The sequence below is a fragment of the Hippocampus zosterae genome, chromosome 11 (assembly GCF_025434085.1).
Source record: "Hippocampus zosterae strain Florida chromosome 11, ASM2543408v3, whole genome shotgun sequence".
NCBI lineage: Eukaryota > Metazoa > Chordata > Actinopteri > Syngnathiformes > Syngnathidae > Hippocampus > Hippocampus zosterae.
The window spans coordinates 15,676,688-15,700,463 of NC_067461.1; the positions used below are offsets into that span (position 1 = coordinate 15,676,688).

Below are 23,776 nucleotides of genomic sequence, written 5' to 3' on the forward strand. Positions count from 1 at the left end.
CTTTTAACCAAACAATAAGTGTTGGTGCTCCAAACTTAAGCATAACAATAGGACTTTTCTTATCCATCCATCCATCCATCCATCCATCCATCTTCTACTGCTCTACGGGCCGGGTCGCGGGGGCAACAGCTTTAGCAGGGAAGCCCAGACTTCCCTCTCCATAGCTACTTCTTCCAGCTCTCCCCGGGGGATCCCGAGGCGTTCCCAGGCCAGCTGGGTGACATAGTCTCTCCAGCGTGTCCTGGGTCTTCCTCGGGGTCTCCTCCTGGTGGGACATGCCCGGAACACCTCACCAGGGAGGCGTTCACGTGGCATCCGAATCGGATGCCCAAGCCACCTCATCTGGCTCCTCTCGATGCGGAGGAGAAGCGGCTCGACTCTAAGCCCCTCCCGGATGACCGAGCTTCTCACCTTATCTCTAAGGGAGAGCCCGGACACCCTGCGGAGAAAACTCATTTCGGCCGCTTGTATCCGGGATCTCGTTCTTTCGGTCACGACCCATAGCTCGTGACCATAGATGAGGGTTGAGACGTAGATCGACCGGTAAATTGAGAGCTTCACCCTTTGGCTCAGCTCCTTCTTCACCACGACAGACCGATACAACGTCCGCATCGCAGCAGACGCTGCACCGATCCGCCTGTCGATCTCCCGCTCCCTCCTGCCCCCACTCGTGAACAAGACCCCAAGATACTTGAACTCCTCCACTTGGGGCAAGATCTCCTCCCCGACCCGCAGGGGGCACTCCACCCTTTTCCGACTGAGGACCATGGTTTCCGATTTGGAGGTGATGATTTTCATCCCAAACGCTTCACACTCAGCTGCAAAACGCTCCAGTGAGAGTTGGAGAGCCCTGTTTGAAGGAGCCAACAGCACCACATCATCTGCAAAAAGCAGGGATGCAATACTGAGGCCACCAAAACGGACCCCCCTCAACGCTACGACCAACATACAAGTGGAGTTATTATTCGGATTAACACCGGTGACCCGCGTCCAGGCAAGGAAAATTTTCTTAGTGCAAGTAAATTAAAAAGACAGAAGGTTATGGTGGAACAGCTCCATTTTTATTTATGTTTTTTTATTATTAAAGCTTCAAACTCTATGATTTAAGGACAATATACAGAACAATATGTTTTCATTCACACGGAGGCAAATTTGCATAACATCTTTGTGGCCACATAAATCTCCAAGACAATAAAATACACACACAATACCGTACAGTATTTACAGAATACCCTGTTCTCAGAACTTGCAGGAAAATATCCATTGAGCACTTGCTGTACACTCCAAGTGAGAAAGCAACTCTTTCTCACAGTCACAAAGCTACATTTTCTAACTGCTGTCATTCAACCACACTTAACTCCGATATTCACGTTATTTTCAAACAATTCAATGCGGAAATTCCAACATAAAAAAAGAAAAAAAATCAAATCCACCACCAGACAAACTGTACAAAGACAGCAGTGATTAAATGTGTTCTATTGTTTTTTTGTTTTGTTTTTTTAATAAGGCAACTGGGCTGGTTATCAAATTTTACACGATTTTTCATTGTACTCAGAACATTGCAGGATAAGGATGTGCTGCAATGTGAATGTGGATCTATCCCACGGCAAATTGTTGACTATTGAGGCTAAGAAGGAATGTGGATTTGGAGCGGAGCTGAAAGTGAACTGATGTAGCACAGTAAAAAGCAACTGAGACCACTGAGTTTTTTTCACTTTCAAATCTACAGGTCAGCTCACCTGATCGGGAGCAAAGGAAACAAGAACTGTACTTCCCTTGGCCAATGCAAGTTTTGTTATTACTGTACTCATTTCGAGAAATACGGCAGGTTTACTACCTCAGTTAAGAGATATGGTTTCTTGAGTGTAATCTTTCAACCTGATCTGCATGGAAGATTATTTTAAAGCATTCAATTTGAGAATACACCCACACACAAAAAAAAGCTTGTGACGTCTGGACATGCACGCTGGTGTAGCTGTGATAACAACTAACGTTCGTGCATCCGGTGTCGTATCAGTTTCCACCAATGCTTCATTCCAACCAGCCTAAGATGTAACCTGTCCCTTTCCCAAAGTTAGCCGAGATTGGTTTTCAGCAGCGAACCTTTCATGTCATGGATGGACTAAACTATTAAATGAAAGCCTGGCTACTAAACTGGAAGAAAATCAACTCAAATAAGACCAAACAATACATTTTGTGTGACCTGATACCTTCTGGCACAGAAATCTTGCACAAAGCCTTCAATACTCCACCGTTTCAAACAGTGGAACCCATCCGCAGCAGTAGTCTGTGTTTAGATGGGATACGCCCAGATACGTACCCTCGACCCTGCCACAGCAAAAGAGTTCCCAATAACAGCTTACTTCTTTCTAGCCTCCAGCTTTTGCAGGTGCAGGAAGGAGTGTTTGAGATCAAAATGCAGTCAATCAGTTACCTCCTACAGACCAAACACAGTGCACAGATGAGATTCCCAGCAGAGGTAATTGTGAGAAAGACTGAGGGAAACGTTGCTCTGGAGGCACAGAGGAGAAAACAAAAAAGTTGCAAAGCTGTTTCCAGGTCAGCAGTTATAGCGATGAGGGAGTCTCATCCCTCTTTAAAGCAGGAGGATGTCTGGAGACTCAGGGATGGTGTCTGTAATAGAGAGGGAAAAAAAGGAGGCCAAGAAGAGCAGAGAACAGAGACATTACACAGGTACCGTAATCCTCACAGGCTTTCTCTAGATTTAACCAAATTCAATTTTCACGTAGTTTGAAATAAACATGGACCGAACAAAATTCCCAAACGGCCTAGACTCGTAATCATTTTTAGTCAATTTGAATTTGTCAGCCTATTATATATTTATTTTTTGTTTGTTTAATACACGCTTGAAGTGTAACTGACATTACGAGAGCTGTAATCACAATGAGCTTGATCACATGGCATCGAATTGCATTTGTTATTGTTGTTGTTTTTCCCTCATTCAGATTTTTGCAGTGCATGGGTGATAGTTTGAGACTCCCAATTTAAACTTACATTCAAATTCAAGCATATTTCTAACTTGACACTGTTAAAATCCCATCGCAGGTATAACAAATGCGTGTGTCACGTCTCTGTGCTAAAATGGGAATAACACTGTTGGTAGGACAAAGAAAAAAGAATGGTAATATTTTGGTGGATTCAACGCACAACTGCTCAATATCTTACTAATCATAATCTAGAAGCCCTTAAAAACACTTTGAAAAGTTTTAAAGTCAGAGTTGCAACATTTCACCATATAAGGAACTAGCTTCTTGGTAGGTTCCTCTCAACAGGCCAAAAAAGATGAAGAAGAAAGCTGAAGTGTGGCTTTTAGTCACACTAAACAAAAACTGTGACACGAAATTGGGTTGTCTGATTTGCGCCATAGAAGAATATGTTGAAGAATCTGACTGCTGGCTGGGAAAATCCAAATTGACGAAAGTGCAAGTATTTTATTTTTGTTAATTTGACTGTTTTTGGTGTGTGTGTGGGTGGGTTTTTCCCTCGGATAGCAGAGTGAGTGAATCTGTACTATAATGTCAATAGATGAAAGAGGAAATAAAAGATAAGACTGCTGAGTTGGAAAATGAAGTTTTTTTAAAAAAGCAAAGAGTGTAGTTTTCAGCTATGTGGGGTGGAGAATGACTGAACTTCTTAGTCCCATCTGTCGCAAGCCATCTCATTCGAATGAGAACACGCAATTTTACACAAGCATCCGCCAACATTTCCAGCAAATGTGGGATGTTTCAACACTCTCACACCATGGTTACACTTGTATTGCGTCAGAGTCTGTTATCATTCAAATTTTGAAACACATATTTCAAGTCTTTCCTTTGTACTTCTGAAATAGGAGTTAGCCTCCAAGAGCGGTAAAGGTTCACGAGAAATACGATCATTTGAGTGTGCCACTGAAAGTACAGTCATCGAAGTTCCATTGTACTGATGTCTTAATACTGATGAGCGATGCAAAAAGGCAGCGGCGTGCATCAGTGCCGCAGCCCACAGCAGTCAAATTAACTTCCTTGCTCAATGGCAGTTACTCTGTCAAGCAGACCCATTTTTGTCTTCAACCTAGGGAGCCTCCAACACCTCCAAACCAACAGCATTGAAGACAAGTTTTATTTTATGTAGTTATTTTTTTGTTGGTCTTGCAGCCTGAGTTTTGCGCTGTTGGTTGGCGAGGATAAAACTGTGTATACTTTCTCTAGATAGAAATGCCAGTGTCTTACCTTCTATTGGGAAGAAAACGTCCCCATGTGCAGAAGGAGTCATGGGGGTTCCTGGGTCAGATAACAGACGGCGGCCAGTCCCCGAGGACTGCCTTGTCATAATTTGAGTAACGGTCTTCACTCGGGGTGATTCACGACGAAACACTGGGTTCTCATGGCCGTGAGCTTCACTGAAGACAAAACAAGAAAGAAGTTTGGGAGTATGAAGCTTTTTCGTGTTTCTTATAACTGGTGTTCTTTACTAATCATTAAATGACTTCGGTAAGCCTCAAAACACAGTCAGGGAGTAACCAGCCATATCAAACAACAAAGCGCATGACGAGTGTCGCGGTTGAGCAATTCTTCCCAAAATGTGTTTTTCTGATCAGTAGTATTGTTAATATTAAACTCTATGATGCATAATTGCTGTCCAAAAGGATCTACAGATGAACTAAATTTGGCAGTGATTCGGGACAAACAATCCATGTGGAAGACATTTAGAAGACCAGATGTGTTCCGAAACACGTCCTGTCATAACAGCTGCCAAGCGGACTGTGGGAAAACATACCTGTCCATCCTCACCAGCTCTTGTGCACCTGGGACAGAGGAAATAGGTTATTGTGTATGAAGCAAAACAAAGCCGAACCGCATATCAAGTGTGCGAACAAGTTTCCCTCTGTGTACAGTTGATTCAACTCTCAAACAGGAAATGGGTTTTCAGACAAAGCAGGAGGAAAATATTGAGGGCAATTGACGTTTGAAGTGGAACTGTTTGTGCAACACTCAGCCTCATTTAGGCTGAAAGTGGACCTACTTTCCTATTTTTTTGATAGTGACATTTTAAAGCTGCAATGCTGTTGTAGACCGCTGCAAACTCTGACCACAATAACGTATCTTGCTAATTTAACGTCACTCACAGTTTCATTCAAAACTAAACATTACATTTGTCAATAATTTCTTTATTTAATATTTGTTTTGCTGTACTTCCACTGAGTGCTATTATATTGTGCAGGTCTACCTCACGAAATGTCTCGTTAGCGTGGCATACTGTATCTGCAATACATACGTCTGTTCGAATGGTTGTTCTGTCTCTGCCTGTAGACAAGGAGCAGAATAATGGGCAGCGAAAGCAGAGCCAAAATGCAGGCTGCTATGGCCACGGCCACTGGTACAGCCCCTGAAGATGGAGCAGAAACGGTGCCAGTTCCAGTAAATGCTAAACAGAATAATTCACAAGTTATGTTGAGGTGATGACAAACCTCCGGGTAATGCAGTCTCTAAGATGGAACATTGTTGAGATCCATTTGTTCCTGTAAATGATAAATAGGATTTTCAGATCCATATTATTTCAGGGATCATTTGCTGTAGTTTGTACTCTGTCGCTGTCTACTGACAAAACGGATAAAATCAAAAATCTCGATTCTAAACTTCAAGTTCTGCATGGGACAGAGAGGGCACTGTGCTATACTGACACCTTTGACTAATTAACATCATGATCGCAATCATGTCTTACTTACGTGGTGTCACGTGGAGTATAACATGACTGTGGGAACTCTGCACAAGGCTGGTATGTTTATGGTCTTGCTGAAAGTCCAGGACCATACAGCAATACCGCCCCTGGTCGGCGATGGTCACATTCTGCAGAACCATCCAGAGGTTGTTTTTTGAATATCCAAATTTGAACCCTGGTGGCAAGCTGTGGTTTCCATGTGGATGACCGTAGGTCATGTGTCGTGGGCCTAACCGTCCCGTGCAGTGTTTGTTGCTGTGCGGCGTGAAAAGCCAGGCGTGTTTTAGGACGTCAGAGGGCGCCAAAGGAAGGCCTGTCTGAGCACAGTCGGGCGCAAAAGTTGCCCCTTCCGGACAGGTCCAGAAAAGGTGAGCGGTAGAAATGCTCAGTGGGGAAAGGGAATGGGATGTGTTCCCGGTCACTACAAAGAAGAAAAACATGAAATACATGAATACATTATGCACCATTAGTCATTTCAGCAGCTGCTTATTTAAATGTAAAAAAAAATGTCTTCAATTCCATTTACGGTTCCTCCTAGAATTAAATTAACAATTCAAATCTCAAAGGTGGGGTTTGTATCCTGTGGACATTATCGCATGCCTGAGAGCCTCAACTCGGAGCACAATTCCCCAATGAGGAGGCAAGATGAGAACTGATGTTTTTATGCCAGTAAAAGAGACTTTTCGTGGATTGACACATAACATGAAATACAGCAAAACTTGTAACAATAAAGAAAGCAACAAAGGACTGGTTAGTATTATCAGTCAAAACAGAAACATTTACCATGCAAACACAATACTAACGACCAGTCCCTTGGGCATGACAGTTCATACCAAGTACAACAACAGACTGGCCTATTTCAGTGCATTACAAACTTCCTGGTTTTTGTGAGTATTTGGCCTGAGCAGCATACAGCTTCCTCTTCTGTAAACTTGTGTTTGAAGCACTTTAAATGAATATACATAGCATCTGGAAGATTCAAATTGCCAGGTCAACAAGAAAACAATTTCATGCACAGTACTGTAAATGAATTAAACAGAAAATCAAAATATGGCTTTACTGTGATGAAAGCATGCATTTTAAAATTTGTTTGGGTGACCCCAGGACAAAAACAAAAAACACCTCGGTCATTTGATGGGAAATCAAATTTCCTTTGCATCCATTCGGTCCGATCGGCTGGGAATCGTACTGGGCTTTCTTTACATTCTACAGTCTCAGTCTTGAGCTAAACGTCAGTTCAGCAATAGATTTTTGCGCCGTTCTACTCTGCAGTTGCATTGCACTGCCACTTATAACTGTGTGGTCCAATGCATGTGTGTCAGATTCTGCTACATTTGTTGCACATGAAGACATTAGCTATCCTAATCCTAATCAGGTTGCAATCTGATGTCTACGTGAAGTTTGTGTCTTTCCCATTTGGCCTTTGCCAAAGAAGTCAGCATTAAAAAGTACAGTGAACGCCGGAAGATTAGTGGTTCGTCATTTTTAAATGTGTCTGTTTACAAATGTTTGCGAGGGGGTACCCTGTTGGTGTCAAAGAAATATGTTGAAATTATTCAATTCAATTCATTCAACTTCCGAGCCGCTTGATCCTCACTAGGGTCGCAGGGGGTGCTGGAGCCTATCCCAGCTGTCTTCGGGCAGTAGGCGGGGGACACCCTGTATCAGTTGCCAGCCAATCGCAGGGCACACAGAAACGAACAACCATTCGCACTCACACTTACAACTAGGGACAATTTAGAGTGTTCAATCAGCCTGCCACGCATGTTTTTGGAATGTGGGAGGAAACCGGAGCACCCGGAGAAAACCCACGCAGGCCCAGGGAGAACATGCAAACTCCACACAGGGAGGCCGGAGCTGGAATCGAACCGGTACCTCTGCACTGTGAAGCCGACGTGCTAACCACTGGACTACCGGGCAGCCATGTTGAAATTAGTTGAAGAGTTTTATTCCGATTTAAGTAATGCTTTTCGGACATTTTGTGGCATGTATAAGCAAACCTTTTTGGGGATAGGAGGTGGCGTAAATTACTCGTGGATTTTTGGCTTCAAGGCAGGGCTCGCTTCGTATTCCCGGGGAAGGCAAGGTTGACTCACTGTACATGCGTGGCCGATCAGCGTCCAATGATGACCAGGTAAGCGACTAACTTTAATGCCAACTGAAGGAGGAGCATTTCACCACTTAAGGTCACAGAGGTGGTGTAATTCGTCCAAAATGATAACGATCGGCAAGATTGTAAACTAATAAAAAGAGGATTATTCACTTGACTAATGACTGCATGTAATTACTGAATGACACACATGACTCCAACACTCCCGGAAACACTATGTTTGGGTTTGGTCTAAATGTAGCAGTCATCTATGCACAGTCTGTGGTTTAAAGGCATAGCTCGAGCCGACGCCGACTGCTGTCGTTTAGTTTGTCCTCACACCCAAGGCATGAGTCTGGTATTGAGGGAATGCACGAGAATGAGTTGCTCTTTGCCTTGTGGCATGTGTGGTTTCTTACAAAACTTGACTTTTGCATCTGGAAATGCTAGTGTTTGGCCTCTGGCGGTGTTGACGAGAGAAAACTGAGTTCTGTCATCCAAAGCAAGTGTTTCTTCCCTGACAGTTGTGTTCAGCGTGGAATGTGCGTGTGTCATATGTGGTTATAGTTGAGGGTGCATTTCACGAGAAGTGATTTGACTCCACTTCATCTGTTTTCAAGCCAGTGCCATGTGTGGTTTATGTGTATTATCAGTTTCTAAACACTGGGCTATTTTTGACTGAAATAAAGCTAGGGCGGGATTGAATTCTGGTCTCTCCTACAACCACAGTTGATGACGGCAGTGTGGTAAACAGTCACTGTAGTCAAAAAGCAGACTGAGATTGTTGTTGTGCGTCTGCAAGTCCGCTAGATTCTCAGAAACTAAAAACACACACGAGGTTCTTCTTTGTACTGTAGAGTTTTAACCACATCCTGTTATTCGCTGCAGCACAGGAGTCTTCATATAGATTAAGCTAATGTTTAATGCGTGTGCTAAATCAGTCACACTTCAGGGCCATGGCAAAAGATATCTTCAAGGAGACATCGATCCATTTTCTTTCCCACTCGTTGTCATTAGGCTGAGTTGAAGCCTACCTCAGCTGACATTGTGCGAGAGACACGTTGGACTCTGGACATGTCACCAAACAATCAAGTCCCGCTTTTGAAGCCAATGCCGATCTGTGCTCCTAATACTGCAGCTCTGCTAAGTTTTGGTGTGAAGATAATGGTGTATTTTTTTTTTTCACTTGAAAAAGTCGGGTCTTCTCCGACCCAGCTGTCAAATCATGGGCAAGTGAAAGTTGTTGCGCGGGACATTTTCTGTAAATTTGCCCAATTGTTACGTTAGCAGTGACTGGTTCAATTCTGTTGCCATAGTGACTCCGTTTGTCAAAACATGACAAACCTATCCAGAGCCTCCCGATTTTTTAAATGACTGCGTGCATGAAATTGAATTTTGGTTGTTGGTGTTTGCGATTTCTAACTGGAAAAAGTGTCATCGTTTGCTGATTGCATATTTTCGTAATCTGAATAAAACTAGCAATGTTTTCTGTGGTTGTATCTTGGGGTGGGAGGGGGCATTTCTTTAAGCAATATTGTGGCAATGTTGATAACTGTGATAATTTTGCTAATTATGACATGACATGACAGCTTGTGAGCTGGGGACATACACCTTCCGTTTTCTATCTATCCATTTGTGTCTCTTTTTCAAGTAAATCTGTGAATGGGCTGAATTAAACGTGGCTATGGTAAGGCAGTGTATGAGTGTGTGCCATTAGAATTATGTGCAAATAAAGCAATAAGTATGCATACTCGGTGTATATTATTTCAGGCATGCTGTGGGTATTTTCGACATGGGTGTGTCAGAATTTGAGGAGTGGACATCCTTCCTGAATTGTCCTGCCACACAAATAAGACCCCCTTCTCCTCCTCACCCCTCCCACCCGTCTTCTTGCTACTAACAACGAATATACATAGGAATAAGCTGCTTGTTTTTTTAGGAGGACATGTTAAACTGGTTGCACGCAAAACCAGGTGTTTTCCATCTGCTGATGAGCACAAAGTCACTTGTTGGAAGCACTGGTCTGGAAAAAGAAAAGTCCATAGAGAGCAGTCCAAGTGTATTCAAAACCTGACACTTTCACCCTGCTATCCAATTGCAAAATGATTTTTGGGTGAGCTAGAACAAAAATGAAGAAGCGTACAAGGTTTTGTTTGGACTCGTTTTTTTTTTTTTTATCGAGAAAGACAGTGGGCTCTTTCGTTGGTTTCAACTCTGTTCCACTGCTTAGCATAGTTTTGATAAACTGAGCATATTTGCATTTGGTATGATGATGAACTCTGCACCATCCATTGTGCGCTGGAGGCAATAGGAAGACCACAGAGGGCTGATTATCGTGAATCTTGCCCCCGTGGCTGTTCCTGCCACTGTGGAGGGACAATAGGAGGGGAAGCCCTTGTCCACTCTGGTTTCACACCCACCCCGCCTTCCTCTCTGGCTCCTTTTTGACATCTCTTCCATGCTCTCTGTTGTAAATCATGTTAAATGTACATACTGTAACTGTTGTAAACTTTGAGATGATTGTAAGGCAAAACTTTAGAATCGCCATCAAGATCATACTGTATGTTCAACTGAATTTGACCACAACACATTCTAGTGTCTAATATCATACTATAGGCGTGGTCTGTGATGGGTGGTGTTTTCCCGAGTATCAATCAAACAGGGGTTAGGGATAGGTTAGGCCTTTTTTTTTGGAACGCTTTTTGTTACAATCTTAGTTTCCCCTGGTCTCAGGACACTCAAGAGTCCCTCAGGGTGCAGAAACAGTCCTTCTTTTTTCATGTGTCTCAATGCCACCTGTTCTAAAACACATTGCATCTGACAGCTTTCTTTTTGACAACAAAGCCTCCTTCCCGTACTCTTGTTTATTTCTATGAAGCCCTCCAAAATTACTTAGGACACTGATGTGTTCATTTCAGTTTCTACAAAAGAGGTCCTGCTCCAACACAAGTGACCAACTGGTAGATCTGGTATCATTTGACTCATGAGAATTCACGACCTGTTTGCTCAAGTGCCTCCCCAGGCACACACCCCCTTTCACACCTCCTACAAATGCAAATGCATTACAGACAATTAAGAGTTAATGAAGCCAGCAGCAGGAACCCAGAATATCCCTTCAACACACAGTTTCTGCTGAAGCCACTGGGAGAAGCAAAAACAAAGATAAAGCAAAGAAAGTCGTTTGATTTTTACTGCTCAAAATGCTGAAAATGTAGGTGGTATTTCAGCCAATAATGTCTCGTATTTAAGGTCGAATTAACTTGGCTTGGCGGATTTATAACTATGCAAAAGCCTGGATTTCGCGCTTCCTCTTTTTATAACCACCACTTTGTAAGCATTTTACAACGTTTTACCTGCAGCTACCATTCTGAAACATGCCGAGGCTGTTTCCCACACAAGCAGTTTGAAGTTAAAATAGAGCTGCAATTAATAATTATTGTATTCATCAATAATTCTTTTTTTCTATGAATGAATCAGATAAAAAAACATTTGTTTTAACTTCCATCCCACCATTAATAAAAAAACACACATCTCTCTATCTATCTATCTATCTATCTATCTATCTATCCATCTAAAATGTAAGGAATGTTATTTGTTTGTTATCAAAATAGAGTTGTGAATTTCCTTCCATTAGTTCACCACACGGTGGCAAGTGCTTTAAATGAAAAGCTAATCTGTGAAATTCCAAGGATCTGGACAGTTTTGAGTTAATGTCTCTAAATGATTCAGTTTTTATTAATTTTCTGATCGATTAGTTGTCGATTAATCAATTAACTGTTGCACATTTAGTTTAAATACTACTCAGAAGAGTTCAATTTCTTCTGTTTGATGTGCAGGTTATTTTGTACATTACATTGTTGTTGGTAGTGAAGCAGTCAAGGTTTTGTCATTGGTGGTCATTGTATCCTTGATACTAAGGAAAATAACCATGGAGAGACTTTGCAGCAGAGCAGAGGCCTGTTGGATGGTATTCACTCCCATAGCCTTAACAAGTAAGATACCCCAAAAAAATGGGTGTCTTCTCTCTACTCACATCCTGTCTTCCAGAGTAGAAAAACTCCCCGAGGCCACATCCTGTTGATGAGACTGACCCAGGAAACCATTTTCAATCACTGCCCCCTAATATTGACTTATTCAGTACAGAGGATTGATGGATTACATGTGCAGTGCTCGCAAGGACGGAGGGGGGAGCAGACATGGTCACATCCTGTCTGGTGCTCATCTGCCATTTTTGACTGTCACCGTGCTGCACAGGGAGCAAAGTGTTTTTTTCTCTACTTGGAGACACTGATTATATTTTTCTTTCAGCCTATGGTTTGTGGAGAACGCAATTACTGACAGTGGTACTAACAGCTGTTTGGGCTCAAAGGAAGGAAAACCTCCAGACAAATAAGACGTAACAAGGCTGTGAGCAGGAGGAGGACGCCCTTGAGACACTTTCTAAATTCGCCTCGATAATTTCAACAGTATGCATACATAACAACCATTTTCTAATATCTAAATCACGTCATTCAAATAATATGCTAAAGTTTATGTCAATGGGATAATGCTTAGCGTGCAAAGTGGTCAGTAAGGTGCCTGAAGCCAACAGCTGTCCCCTCTCTTTATAAAACAGTCAGCTGCTTAAGCTTGCAATGGCAAACAAAGTCCTTGACAAAGACACATTTAAGTGAAGTACTACGCCAACATAATAGCAAATCATTTTGTTTAGCAAGGAGGTTACTACTATGTACTGTGCAATTTAAGACCAGATTTCTTTCACAAAAATGCTTTAACACTACACATCTGTCGACAAGACATTCCCAACACTACATCTCGTGCAAATAGACTGAGAAACATTCCAAAAGTGTCTTTTAAACAATTACATTATGTTGTCTACTTTAGTTGAGAATTTGTAAAGCTTGTGATCGTTGTGTTCTCTGTAACTTATTTTCTCTCTGTCACCTCGACTCGGGAATCTTTAATGGGGAGAATTGTACAGTAAGTCATTAGGAAATACAAGGTATTCATTTTTTTTAAAGCTCAACTTGAATAAATAATAAATTGGCGCAACCGGCATAAATTGCATGACAAAACACACAGTATTAAGGTAAAACATGTCACGCATCTCACCAAGTTAAGTTTATTAGTACGGTGCCTCCGTCGCTCTACATCCACCACATCACATTATGCTTGATAAAAATAAAATAAAATAAAAACGCACAGAAAAGCGTTAATGTGGTTTAACATGATGTCAAAGTCTATGTTGATGTTTTTGTCGTAAAAGTTCGCCGTGACAATGGGCAACAAGCTGACACACGCCCGCTCAGTCATACAATCATGAACTCACCTCCACTTGTGGACATCACAAGGCAACAGCACCAAAACAACATCGTTTTACTCCCAAGTAATCCGGACTCCATGCTCGCATGTGTAGACCTTATGAAGCCCGTTCTCTCAAACTATTTTGACGGGGACTCTACTAGAGCAGAACTCGAGCTTCACTGGAATTACAATTAGAGGACCGATCATCGGCGCTCCAACTCTTGCGTGTGTTGCTTCTGATGTTGGAAAGTTTGTGCCACTCTCAAGTCACGTGACGTTTCTGGCGTTTACATAGGCACCGCCTACTCCACCCACTTGCTTGAACAAGCGAAACTCCAACACTGTTACCAAAATATTTTAGATAATTTATATTTTAATGTTTTAAAACATGCCAAAAAGATAACTCGTTGTAGCTTTGGGATAAAAGCAATTGTCACTTTCTGAGGTGTTGGCTTAAGCTACGACTACAACTGGAGTTTTGAGTATCACAAGATTTGTTTCATTTTTTGTTAGGAGGGTCTGGAAGTGATTATCACATCTGCCTCATAGTCGAGAGATCATTGGTTGAAAACTCAAATTGCTGTGAATGTGTTGTTGAATGGCTGTTTGTCTGATGTGCTGGCTGGCAACAAGGTCAGGGGGCTCTTCAAATTCTCATTTTTGTCGAGGAAGTATCCTATCCGAGTAACATGACCCAGAAATTATTGGTGCATAGGACTATTCCAATCCTTCAAATGTTTTGGAAAGGTATTTGCATCTGTTACTTCTGACCAAAATGATATTTGCCACAATTCTTTATGGCAGCAACATTTAAAGCAACAGGACACTGACGTAGTTGACAGATTATGCGCAGGCGCTTCAGTTTAATGCTCATGACTAGAAAAAAATGTTGGGGGGGAAAAACGCCATTTAAAAAATAGCAATAAAACATTTTTGGGGGTCACATATTCAACTAAAGAAGGCCAATAAATATTTGTTCAAAGCAAAAGGAAATATGTGGTTCCATAAAAATAGAAGTAAAATTATAAAGGCCTTTCCAATATTTATTAATGAATGGACGGCTCCAAAATCAAATTTTTAAAAAATCATAATCAGTGACAAAAACAACAATTAATATCTGTATCTTTGGAATAAAAATGGGTATAAGTTAATTTTTGTGCCAGTGCAAGTCTAGTTTAGCGTATTTGGGGCCGTGTTGCGCCTGTCCGGCGCACCGAGTTGCTTTGCCCCCCACTCATCAGACAACAGAAGGTCTGCACTTGGTACATCATCATTTTTCTGCCACGGCAATGGTCTAGTTCAGGGTGTTTGTGACTTTGGTAGACTTGTTATGCCTCACTGGGTGTTTCTGGCTCGCCCCCTGGCTCGTCAGCCAATTTGGTTATAAAAACTAGATTAGAATTTACACTCACAAAACAATCAAAAAAAAAATCCAACTCATAGTGCAGGAGGTCTTATGTGATTTTTATTTATTTGATCAAGGTGCAGGCAGACAAATTCAGCGATTCGCAAATGTCTGTGGTGGGTGTCATGGGTGTGCATTCATAAATATCACACCGGTGTGGGACAATCCATCCGAATCATTGTAGAAATCAGCTCATTGAACGAATTGTAATCATGATCAGGGCGGCACATTGGTCAACTGATTTCTCTGCAAATGAGGGCATGCCACAAGGATTGACCAGGAAAAGGCAAGGCAAAGTAGTTTTATTTATATAGCGTATTTCACACACCAGGCAACACAATGCGCTTCGCACAAGCAAATACACACCAACAAGCTTTTAAAAACACAGCAGTGAACCATATTCAAAAGCAAGGCAGAGATAACAAAAGCAGCTTGCAAAAATGACTAGAATGTAGGTTGACACCATTTGAAGACATTAAGAGAAAACATTTAAAAGTAAAGAAATAAGACAATTTCCATCCCACAATGGCAGACAAAGGCGCAAAGGCCCCTTACAGCCAATTCTACCAGTATGGGACAAATAAGGGTTATCTTATCTCATCTTATCTTAAAATAAAGTAAACTCCACTCATGTGCACAGTTAGACTGTATTTTGCACTAGACTAGCTCCTTACGAAAATAGAACCCTGCTTCTTGGCCACAATCATCAGGGATTTGGTCCAGCTCACTCACAACTTTAATGAGAACAAGCAATATCGAAGATGGCTGGCTGGATGGACATTAGTTTTACATTCTTTTGTGACTCATTGGCTAGTTTAACACTACTTACTTTGAACATCCACTTAATTCACCGAATGCGATTTCTTGGTTGCTGCCCTCAGATGGAATTGGAAAGTTCTAATGCGTCACTCTGTCGACAGCAAGTCAGGTTTGAATGTTATTGAATGCGCCGCTAAATGGTTGTCATTCACATCATTCAAAAGCCCCCCTTGTGTGAAGTAAAGTCTAATAATTATGTTTCCTCATTTTTGGAATATTTTCAACATCACCAGTGACTGACTAAATCAGAAGCACATATATATAGCGCTTTTTGCACAATCAGTACAAAGCCCAGGAAAAGGTCTTTCTCATGGTAAATGTTGATTTTAATCTTGGTTCCATATAAGGATCCTAACAATTTTCGTTGGCATACCAGAGTCTTGATGGAATGTTTTCCTCCGCCCTTCAATCTAGGCTATTGGTGTCGAAGAATGTTGTTTACATTCATTTGTTCCAACATAAGATTCAACAATTCAACATTCAAAAAATGGATTTTGATGTGCAGAATAAGACAAAATGTTTGAAAAACATCCAATGAAATTCTCATTTGGTCATAGAAAAGATCATTAAAAACAAGGGTTAAAAAAAAAAACAATACATCAAAAACAATCAATTAAGACTGGACACATGAACACATTTTCTTCTGGGTGTTTTGTTGGAAATAGAATGTTTCAAGTTTGTGTTTCATATTTGCCTTTGAGATCAGAAATTACAATTTATCAATCAATATTATTTAGGTCATATTGGCCAATCGCATATTAATTTGCATAGGATTCATCATAATAACTCAGCACAATGCCTTACACATGTGACAGCTATGCTATTTTTTTTTGTCTCACGCAGACCTCCACCACCATCCATGTTCACATTGTGGATGAAAATGACAACGCCCCTGAATTTCCCGAGGAGGAGTATGTCACCGTACTGAGCGAGGGCCCTGACACAGTGGGCGCCACCATCGCTACAGTGACAGCCATTGACCCAGATGAGGATCTGAATGGCACTTTGCGATATGCCATTACTCAAGGAAACCTGGCCCAAACTTTTCATATCAACAGCATCACGGTGAGCTTACATAATGATAACGCTGGTCAAATTTTTACAAGATATGGCTTCATGTGTTCTTAAATGTGTTTTTGACACAGACTTTTATTTTTAATGTCTTAACTTTTCTTCCTGCGGATCGGTTGTTTGAGATATGTTTATTTTTGTTTTCATCTCTGATTTAAAAAAATATATATATATATATATATATATATAAGTTTATAGGCCAGTGTAATTGTAGCGTCAACTTGTGTCTTAAAAAAAGTTTCATGTACCGATTATGTGTGTTTAGGGGAGGATTACAGCTGTGAAGGAGCTTGACTTTGAGATCAGTAATGGACACTATGCTCTGGTGGTCACAGCGACAGATCAAAGTCCAAATCCTGCTCATCGTTTGACATCTAGCACAACCGTAATGATACTCTTCATCCTTTTTCCTCTTTGTTTAAGAACACGTACAAGACTTCAACTCTTCACACCCTCTTTTTGAATTTCATCAAATATGGACTCAGTGAGGACAATACAGTATCGTCACACTTGCAAAACACAAGATCGCAAAAGTACTGTTAAAATTCTGCCTTTCCAAAGATTTTGACACTCTGTATTGGTTGTGTCATTAGACAATGAAAACGGAAAAGTATTGCCATTGTAAAGGTTAAATTGTATTATGCACCTGTAATCTATTTTTTTATCGTATGTACAGTATACTCGTATATTGTATCATACTGGTGAGAGTTAAAGAAGTACCATATGTCATCTTGATTTCTCATCATAAGGAAATGCGATCATGTTAAATTCTCCTTTTTACCGTAGGTGCTGGTGAACGTCCTAGACGTGAATGATGTAACACCCACTTTCCCCAGTGCCTACGAAGGCCCCTTTGTGGTGACTGAGGGCCAGCCAGGTCCTCGCGTCTGGACACTCAGAGCCACTGATGAAGACTCAGGGCTGAATGGCAAAGTGGAGTACAGCATCACTGGTGGAGATCATCAAAGTTGGTGTTGATGTGCCGTCTTTGTTTCCGAACTGTAATGTTGCTCAGTAATTGATCAGCGTGACTGACCAAATTTCTGTCTTGCTTTACAAGACGAATTCATGATTTCTCCTGTGGAGGGGGAACTTCGAGTGAGGAAGGATGTTGAGTTGGACAGAGAGAACATTGCCTTTTACAACATCACTGTCACAGCCAGAGACCTGGGCACACCGTCGCGCAACAGCTCGGTGGGTGCATATGACGCAAACACATTGCCACCATAGTGTTTTTTTTTTTCACAGAAATCAGAGGCTGATTCTGTTCTAATTTGAATAGTTATTCACTTAGATGATAACAGAAGTACAACTGATCAGCTCGAGCATCAACCCGTCACTATTATATAACCTCGATTAATTCGATTGTTAATTTTTGAATTCACATTTTTTTTAAATCATATTGTGCCAAGTGCAGTGACAAAAAAGTCCTTTGAATTTAAGTAAGTAACGGTAAATTGACTTAATTTGAACATGTGCATTGGTTACACATGATTGAAATCTGCCAAAATGGCATAATTTTTAAGGACAAAGGAAATTCGCTTACCAGATTTTAATCATGAGCAACTAACGTACGGTACATGTTCAAATTTTGCAACTACAAAGACTTCTTATTTCTTTGTATAAAAAAGTTAACCACTGTTATCATTAATGCCTATTTTGACTTTAATGACAAATGACAAAGGCTTAATGCTTAATTGTGCTTGTACTGGGAAGAAAAAAAAATCCAGTTCCATGTTGCATGTTGTTGTTTCAGAACTCTGCTTGCATACTGCTGCTTTCATACTGTCAAAACATGTTCCCCGTAGCTTTGCTAAAGTTATGACCAAAGTAACAGTCACTTCTCTACGTATGTGTGGTTGGGGCTGGGGGTGGGGTGTGTGTGGGTGTGTGTGTGTTGTGTCATGTCATCATCTGCAGACTGTGAAAAATGTAGCCAGGCTCTTTTGAAAAAGGAAGCAGCACAACTTACAGATACCTATTTTCAAATGTAGAAGGGATAAAAGTTATTCATTCATTCATTCATTGTCCGAGCCGCTTGATCCTCTCTAGGGTCGCGGGGGGTGCTGGAGCCTATCCCAGCTGTCTTCGGGCAGTAGGCGGGGGACACCCTGAATCGGTTGCCAGCCAATCGCAGGGCACACAAGGGATAAAATTCAAATACAGATTCTTAAAAAAGAAATTATTTGCACTTTATTTCCCACCACTGCTTGCTTGTAAGACACCTGTAAAAATAAATCAACCGCTAAATCCTTACCCGTAACTTTGACAAGTGATGACATTCTCTTGTGAAATTTGCTGACACCAGCACCTGACAGCCTCATTTGTATTTTACTACCTTCATATTCAGAGCCTTGTGTTTTCCTCAGGTCGTCGTGGGGGTCCACGTCCGAGACATCAACGACAACGACCCCGTTCTCCTAAACCTGCCTTACAACACCAGTGTGAGCGAGGGCGCCTCTGTACATACATCAGTGGCACGAGTCCGAGCTCGAGATGCGGACAGTGGGCGCAACGCATTGCTCTCCTATAACATCACCGCTGGCAACAGGGATGGTGCCTTCTACGTCAATGACACAGTTAGTGAATCAGATACAAATGCTAGTAATTTGAGATTTTGCCCATTAGATCCCTTATCATGACATGAGACACAATATATGTGATTCCCTTCACCAACCTGGAACAAATAGTGTTGATTATGCAGTGACTGTTATTTGTGTGTGCTTTGACAAATGATGGGGAAGTGAAACTTAACATTTGTATGTCCATTGTGATGCTGAGCTTTCACATTTCCTCAAGAGAAAATCTCATCCTTTGCATGTCTTCCAGTCAGGTGTGGTGCAGGTGAACAGGCCACTAGACAGAGAGCGAGTGGCTGAGTACAGACTCACCATCACTGTCAAAGATAACCCGGAGAACCCTCGCATCGCTCGCAGGGTAGTCACACGTTGTTATGCATGTACTGTACATCAGCACCGAGTTGTCAAGCATTTACTGTTGAATCTCTCCATTCATCATGCTACAATTGCCTGATTTCTTTCATGATTCCTGCATTTCTTCTTTTTTTCTTCTTCTTCTTCTTCTGTCACACACCACCAGGACTCCGACCTCCTGGTCATAACCATACTGGATGAGAATGACAACAGACCTGTGTTTACCAGAAACAGTTACAGGGCAGAGATCACAGAAAACTCTGCAGCAGGTAGCACCTATGTGCATGCGTACCAGTGTGTGCTTGGTCTGTTTTACTGAGTGCTTCATGTTGAGAAAGTTGTGTTTATCGCGTCTGCACCACTTCCTGTTTTTAGACTTGTCTCTTTTTCACAACTTCACACAATTAACCAAAACGCGAAGTCTGAACTTTACATTCACTTTAAGAACTGCAGAATGTATTTTCCTAGATTGTGAACTAATAAGTAGATCACATTAGATTAATTGGCGCCTTACAAATCTCTAATCAACATTTAATTCTCAATGATCATATTAACTGTACTGAAACTGTCTTCAAGGCCTCAAATCAAAATGGTTGCATTGTTGAATGGGAAAAATGCAAACTCTCTGGGAAAAAAGTTCAAACCTTGCTATCTGTTCATCCCTCAGACAGTACTGTAACAGTGCTGAACGGGCCCGTTTTGGCTGTAGATAAAGATATTGGACCCAATGCTGTTGTGAAGTATCGTCTGTCGGGACCTAGGGTGGATCTTTTCACTGTGGATGCTAACAGTGGTAAGTATGAGCAAATACAGTATAGATGATAGGGAGAAGCTGCAAAATGTTTCTTCTTCTAGGAGTTATTCGTGTGCAACTGGGAGCCAAGTTGGACCGCGAGGCGTTTCAGGAGCCTCGGATAGAGTTGGTACTAGTTGGAGAGGACATTGGGGGATTAAACAGCAGTGTCCCTCTCACAGTGACAATCCTGGATCAGAATGACAACCCACCTGTTTTCAGCCCTCCCAGTTTCAGTGTACGACTCCCCGAGAATAGCCCCACCGGTGCGTTGCATATTGGGTAGCGTTTCAATAAATGGGACAGGGACGAATGACATTGTTTAAGATCTCCATGTCTCCTCCAGGTGTGGTGGTGACCCAGCTCTCCGCCATCGATGCTGACTCCGGCTCGAACGGCTGGCTCACATACCGCTTGGTAAGCGGTGCTCAGGATCGCTTTGTGGTCGACGCTCTCTCCGGAGCCGTTCTGGTCGGCAACAGCACACTGGACAGGGAGGAGCGTGGGTCCTACCGCCTGGTTGTCATGGCAACCGACCGGGGCACGCCACCCATGTCTGGCACGGCCAACCTAATGGTCATCCTCGACGATGTCAATGATTCGCGGCCGCGTTTTATAGAGCCCCTAACCATGATTAATGTCAATGAGTCCACGCCACCCGGGGTGGTGGTCGCCACGTTGACAGCTGAGGATCCTGACCTGCATCCCCGACTGGAATATTATATCATCTCAGTGGAAGCAAAGGATGATGGAAACAACCCGGTAGATGGCCTGCAGGAATCCTTTGGCATTGATTTGCACACTGGTCGGTTTAATATCATTGCTGTGTGATTAGGTCGAATACATGAATGCAATCTTTCTAAGAAATTAAATGTGTTTTGATGAAATTGCAGGTGCTGTGTTTGTACGCAACCCACTCAACAGAGAACAGGTAGCTACTTTCGAGATTATCGTCTCCGTCCATGACAACGCCAGCGAGGTTATTGACAAGTCTGGCAGTGTCCCAAACGGTAAAATTAGTTTGTAGCCAAGATTGTAGTCCAAACGCAATATCTGTGAAGTCATTCATTTCATGTTCATTTCCATCATAGCAAGACTAACCATCAACATTTTGGATGTAAATGACAACGCTCCTCGTTTCCGTCCCTTCGGAGTGACCAATTTCACAGAGAAGATTTTGGAGGGAGCACAACCAGGCACAACACTGCTCTCTGTGTCAGCTGTGGATCCGGACAAAGGCCCCAATGGCCAGGTCATCTATCAGCTGCTCCACTTACCACGGGGAGGCTATGTCAGACTCGAGGATCCGTCCACTGGTATGAAAACTACCACACCCAAACAGGCTTTTACACTCCGATAGTGAACATCACTGCCCACTCTTCTGATGTAAAATAGTTATTTTGCAATGCAATAAAGTTCTAATACAGAGTAATAGTGTATTCACCATAGATATTTGAGAACATTTTCATTGATGGATCTCTGAATGGTGATTGTAATGCTTGTAAGTCGTGACATACTGTAAATATTGTGCATGTCGGCTAGGATAGTACAATAACTGTTTATCTCAGTTAGTATTGTTCTTTGGACCAGGGATCGGCAGCTTAAACGATGGAGAGGGCCACAATTTTTTATCAGCACCGCTGACGGGGCTCACATCATAACCAAATGTATGACGCAAATGACAGGTGGTGTCTTGTATTAAATTCCCATTCAAAAGCACAAAACTGCTGAACACCAAACCGTCATGAACTTGTCCTGCTTGTCATTAAAAATCCCGAAATTAAAAGGCTGACCAGCTCACTCACCTGTGTGAACACAGTGCATCAAAGTTTGGCCCCAAAGAAATGCCGTTTGTTTACTTTTTAGAGCAGTGTTGTAGTAGCGACTGGGGGAAATCTTTCGTGGATGATCGCATCTCTAAGCAAACGAGGCAGATAAGTTTGTGTTTAATAACGGTGAACATTAAAGGCACCATTTTCTTGACCTGATTTGACCCTGGCTTTTAGCCAGGATGCACTCCGACTGATGCAGAAATACAGTCTTGTGGTCGGCACCATATGGTGGTCAACGCTGTTTTACAACTTAAAACTACTCAGCTGCAGTCAACGTTTTTAGTTTCAAAAGTTAGTTGAGAATCACTCTGACTGTGACAGTAGCCCTGAATTAATCACCGGAGAGGTAGCAACATTTTCTAGCAACACCCCGCCTTGTGTTGATAGTAATTGCCAGTTTTTCACAAACATCTCAGGTAAGATTGTGGCCAACCAGACGGTGGATTTTGAACAGGTGCAATGGCTTAATTTCACGATTCGGGCAAAGGACCATGGAAGTCCTCCCCGGATTGCCGAGTTGCCTGTTTATCTACGCATTGTGGATGTCAATGACAACAACCCAGTTTTCCTACAACCCTCATATCAGGTACTGAATATGAATGGCTTCGTTAAAACAAAAGATATAAAAGAATTACAGTATGTGAATCGATGCAATGCTGGTGATGTTTCATTTCTGAAGTCTAATTATCTTTGTCGATAGGAGCCTGTTTTTGAAAATGTGAATCTCGGCACAACCATAGTTCGTGTCAGTGCAACAGATGCCGATTCAGGTCTCTTTGCTGTTATTGAGTACAGCTTAGTCGACGGGGAGGGCAAGTTTGGCATCAAACCAACAACTGTGAGTCCAACATGTTAACTTCAATCTATTCCTACTTCCACGGCATTATTAGATAAGTTCCTGACACTTGCTGAACTCTTCGACAGGCTGAGTCTTCTGAGCTGAGTTTAGTATTTTTGAGAAAGTGCAATGCATTTGGACTGAATATATTATTAGAAAATACTGTCTGTATATTATCTGCCATATACACAAAAAGTATCAACGGAAAGCACTCCCATTTTTTCCTCTGCCATCCTTCCACATATGCTGTAGGGAGAAATCTACATCCTCTCTCCCTTGGATCGAGAGACAAAAGACCACTACACACTAACTGCTGTTGCTCGAGACAATCCTGGTGGCAGCTCTAATAACAGGCGAGAGAACTCTGTCCAGGTATATATTACAATCTTAATAAAATAAACAGTAAAACACTAGAGCTCAATGTCAATACCGTCATTGAAAATGTCATTTTCTAAATGATGCCTCAAACTTCTGCGATTACTCTTGGTTGTTATTATGAGGTGTTCTTTAATGTCTCATTCATAAAATGATGGAATTGGTTTACAATTTATTCTCTTAAAAAAAAATTAAAAACAGTCTGGTGTCTTCTGTGAAAGAACCACACGCAACATGGAAGCTTTTCCATATGTTGGTGACACGCTGATGTCAGATGGCACTCCTCTCCTCCAAGGCAGTCAGTATGATTGTGTTGGTCGCATTAGTGCAAACAACACGCCACCCCAGTGTTTAGTTGAACTCAGTCATGATTGTTGGTAGGCCATTATTTTCTTTTTACCCTTAAATTCTGGAGGTAGCCTGATAAACACCACCCTGTGGGGGTGAGCAGTTTACTTGGAGGATGGGGTTCGGTCCGAAGATTGTGGTAATATAGCCTTGACACAAGTTGCAGAATCAAAGTTGAAGTCAAGTAGAAACAGCTAAATTAATTGTCTGGAGATTGCTTGGCACATTTCGACATGGACAAAAACTCATAT

General features: G+C 41.9%; 2 protein-coding genes across 4 annotated transcripts in view; one reads left to right on the top strand and one right to left on the bottom strand.

The window, feature by feature from the left end:
- The window catches only part of cdh23 (cadherin-related 23), a 167,102-nt gene that overhangs the window by 127,861 nt on the left and 15,465 nt on the right, over positions 1–23,776 (top strand). For both annotated transcript variants that reach the window (XM_052080058.1, XM_052080059.1), the window contains exons 37-51: positions 16,179–16,400; positions 16,672–16,791; positions 17,193–17,373; positions 17,467–17,600; positions 18,776–18,985; positions 19,236–19,343; positions 19,506–19,608; positions 20,007–20,132; positions 20,195–20,398; positions 20,479–20,937; positions 21,026–21,142; positions 21,224–21,448; positions 22,381–22,550; positions 22,665–22,802; positions 23,055–23,174. In XM_052080058.1, coding sequence (XP_051936018.1) covers positions 16,179–16,400; positions 16,672–16,791; positions 17,193–17,373; positions 17,467–17,600; positions 18,776–18,985; positions 19,236–19,343; positions 19,506–19,608; positions 20,007–20,132; positions 20,195–20,398; positions 20,479–20,937; positions 21,026–21,142; positions 21,224–21,448; positions 22,381–22,550; positions 22,665–22,802; positions 23,055–23,174 — 2,637 coding nt within the window. The remainder of the gene's footprint in view (positions 1–16,178; positions 16,401–16,671; positions 16,792–17,192; positions 17,374–17,466; positions 17,601–18,775; positions 18,986–19,235; positions 19,344–19,505; positions 19,609–20,006; positions 20,133–20,194; positions 20,399–20,478; positions 20,938–21,025; positions 21,143–21,223; positions 21,449–22,380; positions 22,551–22,664; positions 22,803–23,054; positions 23,175–23,776) is intronic.
- On the bottom strand, positions 1,040–13,372 carry vsir (V-set immunoregulatory receptor). Of its 2 annotated transcripts, XM_052080093.1 has the most exons (7): positions 13,137–13,371; positions 5,726–6,139; positions 5,468–5,518; positions 5,275–5,385; positions 4,777–4,804; positions 4,230–4,399; positions 1,040–2,634 (listed from the first exon to the last, which is right to left on the bottom strand). In XM_052080093.1, the coding sequence occupies exons 1-7, from the start codon at positions 13,207–13,209 to the stop codon at positions 2,597–2,599; spliced, it is 885 nt and encodes a 294-aa protein (XP_051936053.1). In that variant the 5' UTR covers positions 13,210–13,371; the 3' UTR covers positions 1,040–2,596. The 2 variants fall into 2 exon arrangements, with proteins under 2 accessions (XP_051936053.1, XP_051936054.1); XM_052080094.1 differs by lacking the exons at positions 5,275–5,385; positions 5,468–5,518 and having other exon boundaries at positions 13,137–13,372.

Bases quoted from the DNA above. Each gene is read 5' to 3' on its own strand.
- vsir (XM_052080093.1), bottom strand. From the start codon at position 13,209: ATGGAGTCCGGATTACTTGGGAGTAAAACGATGTTGTTTTGGTGCTGT. The intron at 5,386-5,467 runs GTTTGTCATCAC...CTCCATCTTCAG, and splicing joins AGAGACTGCATTACCCGGAG to GGGCTGTACCAGTGGCCGTG. The intron at 4,400-4,776 runs GTATGTTTTCCC...TTTTGTCTTCAG, and splicing joins GAGCTGGTGAGGATGGACAG to TGAAGCTCACGGCCATGAGA.